Source organism: Aquarana catesbeiana, unplaced genomic scaffold, assembly GCF_042186555.1.
Source record: "Aquarana catesbeiana isolate 2022-GZ unplaced genomic scaffold, ASM4218655v1 unanchor232, whole genome shotgun sequence".
Taxonomy (NCBI): domain Eukaryota; kingdom Metazoa; phylum Chordata; class Amphibia; order Anura; family Ranidae; genus Aquarana; species Aquarana catesbeiana.
This window is the reverse complement of record NW_027362660.1, coordinates 244,289-249,531: the sequence shown is the minus strand read 5'-3', so window position 1 is coordinate 249,531 and position 5,243 is coordinate 244,289. Positions and strand designations below refer to the sequence as shown.

Here is a 5,243-nt window from a genome sequence, read left to right as displayed (position 1 = left end):
GTAACCCTATTACCCATTGTGAAACCCTGTCCACTCTAACCATTTATCTAGGGGCTCAGTATAGGCAGAACCACACCTTCGGTTCATATATTCTCTAGCGCTCCTGTTGCGCTGGACATTTTTGAAGGTCTTGTTCCCTTCATTCCTTTACTTAATTTAATGCCCATAATGACTGGCCAGTCTTTTTCTCTTCTCTACTTGTGCCTATACCCTCTTGCCTCTAAACTACTATTACAGCAGATGTGCTCTTCATATAACCTGTGAACAGCAATACTCTTCCCTTTCTTACCTATAACACTCCGATGGACAGTAGACAGTGACAACATAACATATAACCATCAATCAATGCAGTTCAATTACGGGGCTTAAAATAGGTACCCTTTGTCCCGATAATGCCTTACCAATCAAGGAAGTCTGATAACTGAAATGTAATCAGGGCTTATATTAGCCGGCTGATTAACAGAAATGCTCAGATCCTCTCAAGCTTCTCGTTTCGGATTCTTAGGGTCACCTGTAAATTCTCTCCTGCCTGGCTCGCCATCTGTTCTGGAAATTTTATAGAGAGCAAACCCTATCCTCATATTGATTAGTGGTTCCAAATTAATAACTACTGCAGTAGGGAACAGACACAAAAAGATACACTCAGCATCTTTCCAAAATAACTGTTCTATTTTATTTGACGCAATTGAAGGCTTTTATACACATGATTACGTAGGTATCACATCAATGTTACAATTGTACGTTTATGGTAACAAGGGGCGTAACATAGGCAGGCTAATTCTAATCAGGACTTGAAAAAATGCAAACCTGTAATGAAAACATTATCAGTGCCGTGTGCAATACATACAAAATAGAATACAATTATATACAGAACCTACTAATTTCCTTTACAGACATTATGGCCACTATATGGAGCCAAAGATCATATGAAATAAAATATGTCCAATACTCATCACAGCTGGGTGAATGCTGGTCACATTCATTCAATTATTATTTTTTTGAAATTTTACACCACAAAATGTAATCAGCCAATGAAAGGTAATGACTCAATTTTTATTTTTCTACTGCTATCAATGGCCAACACTGTACAACACTTCATCCATGTCTTTGGTGATCTCTTATCTCCTTATGAACTGTTTCTTACATGATGAAGATCAGCCATGGAGTATATCTGAGGTGTATATCAGGGTGTGCTTCTTCCCCACATGAGATCTGTGATGTCCAGCAACATTCATATAAAAGACATTTCCCGCACTCAAGGCACTAATACACCTCGAGGGTTGTGTGGGATCCCTGATGTACAGGAAGACAGGACTTCAGTGAGGAACAATTCCCTCACTCAGGACAGGAAAGTGGCTTCTCCCCCGTGTGAGATCTCTGATGTTTGTAAAGATTGGATTTGTCTGAAAAACATTTCTCACACTCAGGACAGGAATACGGCTTCTCCCCCGTGTGAGTTCTTTGATGTCTGACAAGAGCTGATTTTTGTACAAAACATTTTCTGCACTCAAAACAGGAATATGGCTTCTCACCTGTGTGCAATCTCTGATGACTATAAAGACTGGATTTATCTGCAAAACATTTTCCACACTCAGAACAGTAATATATCTTCTCGCCCGTGTGAGATCTCTGATGTCTGTAAAGATTGGAGTTCTTTGAAAAACATTTTCCGCACTCAGAACAGAAATGCGGCTTTTCCCCCGTGTGAGATCTCTGATGTATGACAAGTTCTGATTTTTTAAAAAAACATTTCCCGCACTCAGTACAAGAATACAGCTTCTCACCTGTGTGAAATTTCTGATGTCTGGAATGAGAGGACTTGTTCGAAAAAGATTCCCCACACTCAGCACAGAAATACGGCTTCTCCCCCGTGTGAGATCTCCGATGTCTGTAAAAATGGGACTTTTGTGAAAAACATTTCCCGCACTCAGAACAGGAAAACGGCTTTTCCCCCGTGTGAGATCTTTTATGCACATTAAGTTCAGATTTAAAATGGAAACACTTCCCGCACTCAGTACAGGAAAACCTCTTCTCTGTTGGAAGGACAGCACCGTCCCTCATAGTCTGATGTTCCTCAGGATAAGAGGAATACGATGGTCCATCTACACTGTGTGGTGTCGGATGGACATTTGAGGTAGTCGGGTTTTCTCCTGGACTATACTGTGTGATGTTCTCATCTTCTACTTTACAGTCTGGAGACAAAGTGAGACAATCCTCTGAGGTTTTCCTCATCTCCCGTCCATCTACTAAAATAGAAATAAAAAGATTATTATTAGACATGAGCAGATTGGTTCCCCTAAACCAGGACTCCTCCCAAATCAGGCAGCTTTGTCTCTGAGGTTCTTACAATTCCACCCTCAAGGTAACTAGTAATTGGGTCCTCTGATCTCCTACCAGTTCATTTCCTTATTCATGGACCTTAGTCAGAGAGTGAGGAAACAACGAGAACTGTCTTTTATAGGAGTGACAGTGATGAGGGGATTATAGGATGAGTGTCCCCTCCCCCTCTATCACTCATTGCCATCTTCCCAACACAAGAAGTCCTGCACTTCCTTATTTAGTCCATGATTTAGTCATAAATAACAGCGGGGCTGAGCCCCACCAGAGGTCAGAGAGTGTGGATGGGGGGAGAACAACCAAGATGAAGACTGGACTGATCCTGAAGACTACCATGATTGGGTTATTGACTCCTCCCTCATTATCACTTCTGTTTAAGGTTCCAAAGTTTGAGGATGTTATCACATTATTATCAACATGGAAAAGTCTATGCGCCAATCAAATCATCAGATATAAAATGGTCAGCTGGTAAAAAAAGTAATGTACAACATATTGTATGAGATACAACAGATAGGACTATATAGTATCAGAATGATCAGAATGATGTACAAAATAGAGTATATAGTGCAAGGATCAGGAATATTTAATGTACAACATAGACAGTGCAGTGGTCAGGAGTATGTAATGTACAATATAAATTATACAGTGTTAGGCAGTGGTCAAAAACCCTGTGCTCAGGGCCCACTAACAGGCCAGGTTTTATGTATTACCTTGGGGAGATGCAGACTAGAATACTGCAATCACTGAGCAGCAAATTATATCACCTGTGATGTATTTCAGTTATCTTGCAAACTTGGCCTGTTAGTGGGCCCTGAGGACAGGGTTGATGACCACTGGTGTAAGGGTCTGGCTCATAATATTGGTATTCAGTAATCAGTGGAAGATGAAATGTTTACATGAGACAAGTTGCAGAGGTCCCACACCGCTGCCTCCCATCTCCTGAGACTGCACTCAGTGACTTGGGTCTGAGACTATACAGACATATCCCTCCACCCGACACAGCCAGGCAAATAACAGAACACATAACCCTGCGACAATTGCTCTGTCAGAGATCTTACTAGACCCGGGTATGGGGAAGGAGGCCCAAGACACATACCCCAGGTGTCTAGGTCTATTAACATCTATGATGAAAATCAACATTTTGCTGGCAGCTGAACCCCAGAATCTCCATAAATCCAGTCTAGATACATAAATTGTGTCTGCAGCACAGAGAAGGAAGATTATCCGAGAGAAATACAGGAATACAGGATGGGGAACACAGCTCAGGAAAGTGACCAGGGGATTACAGGCTGATATCACCCAGTCCTTGCCCTACTCTGGACCAATCAGTGAGCAGTATGGGTGGAGGAATGTATTTAGTGTTAATGATCCACCTGTGCTGATCTCTGTTGGAGTGTCCTCCTCTATAAATGTCCCTGTTATTTTATCCTGCTCCATATACGTCTCTTCTTCTTCTTTACGCTCAACTTTTATATCTGTCAGCTCATCATCCTACACCAAGAAAATTAGAGAACATATCAACTATAAAATATAAGCTCACATAAAAAAATCTACACATAATCTCTACAGCCCACTAACCTTGTAACAGTGAGGGATGGTGTGATCTTCCTGTGTGGAATCCCGGGAATACAGAGGACGGGGACATCTCTCTGGTGGGTTCCTGGTATTAGGTGGCTCCATCATATCCTTGTGTCCTTCTGATAACTCCTCCATCACTCCATACTCCTCATCCTCCTCTTTATACTCTTCCTTAACAACAATATTAAAATCCCAGAGATTTCCACTCTGAAAGATATCATAAAACATTCATTGTAACAAACATGCTGTGTATAAATCAGAACTACCAATAATTGTCAATCATCTACCTGATGATGGTGAGGGATGGTGTGACCTTCCTGTGTGGAATCCCAGGAATACAGAGGAGGGGGACATCTCTCTGGTGGGTTCCCATTACTGGATCCATCTGTAGGAAACACACACACTGACTGAATACATTGTTTCTATGTGTTTATCAGATGATGGGGGATCTAGGTGGACCCTCCGTACTGCTCTCTCCTTTACAATAAAGTCTCCTCTTACCCGGTGATGTGAGGGGCGGCTGATTGTCCATCATGACGTCCCTATAGAGATCCTTGTGTCCTTCTAAATACTCCCACTCCTCCATGGAGAAATAGACAGTGACATCCTGACACCTTATAGGAACCTGACACACACAATGATACAGTCACCATCCAGACACATCCCTTGTCTGTTACTGGATAATGTCCCAGAATTCCCAGCACCGCTCACCTCTCCTTCATCATCTCTCTGGTGACTTCTAGAATCTTCTTTGTATTTCTCTATTCTATCAGGGAGGGAGGTGGAGGCAATGTGATGGTCATATGATCTCCAGACTTCACAGAAGGAAATCTCTAGTATAAGAACACAAATAGTAAAATCAAATGATTTTTCCAGAATCCTCCTCCTATCCTCTCTAGTCAGATCTCCATTTTATTAAAGCTCCACTTCAAGAACCCCCACACTCTGTAGGTTAAAGGCTTGGTATAAGGAACGCAGACATCATTACATAAAATACAGAATCAATAGTTCTGCTTGGTCGGCCCACATCCTAAAACCACCATAAAAAAGAGCTGGATGGAGGGACATTGGGAGGAGGAGCTGTGAGGGGCGCTCTGTGAGGTTCCTGTACACAGAGTCATTTCAACCGGGTGCGTCCCACCTCTCCTAAACTGAAAGATGAACCTGGTCTTAGGGTTTCGCCAGGACACATCATATTCCTGTGATCTCCGTGTACTCCGGAGACTTTACTGACCACATTTTAGGATGAATATCTGAGACTGGGATCATTATGGAGACATTCGTTTTCAGAACATTTACTACAAATTACATTTTTCCCTCTTTCTTCC

General features: G+C 42.0%; 1 protein-coding gene across 1 annotated transcript; it reads right to left on the bottom strand.

The window, feature by feature from the left end:
• Window positions 1-670: 670 nt before the first annotated feature.
• On the bottom strand, window positions 671-4,450 carry LOC141121805 (uncharacterized). Its single transcript, XM_073611525.1, has 4 exons — window positions 4,417-4,450; window positions 4,203-4,300; window positions 3,916-4,122; window positions 671-2,246 (listed from the first exon to the last, which is right to left on the bottom strand). Exons 3-4 carry the CDS (start codon window positions 3,980-3,982, stop codon window positions 1,336-1,338), a joined length of 978 nt encoding a protein of 325 aa, XP_073467626.1. The 5' UTR covers window positions 3,983-4,122; window positions 4,203-4,300; window positions 4,417-4,450; the 3' UTR covers window positions 671-1,335.
• Between the last annotated feature and the right edge of the window lie 793 nt (window positions 4,451-5,243).

Bases quoted from the DNA above. Each gene is read 5' to 3' on its own strand.
- LOC141121805 (XM_073611525.1), bottom strand. From the start codon at position 3,982: ATGTCCCCGTCCTCTGTATTCCCGGGATTCCACACAGGAAGATCACAC. The intron at 2,247-3,915 runs GTTAGTGGGCTG...TTTCTATTTTAG, and splicing joins CCATCCCTCACTGTTACAAG to TAGATGGACGGGAGATGAGG.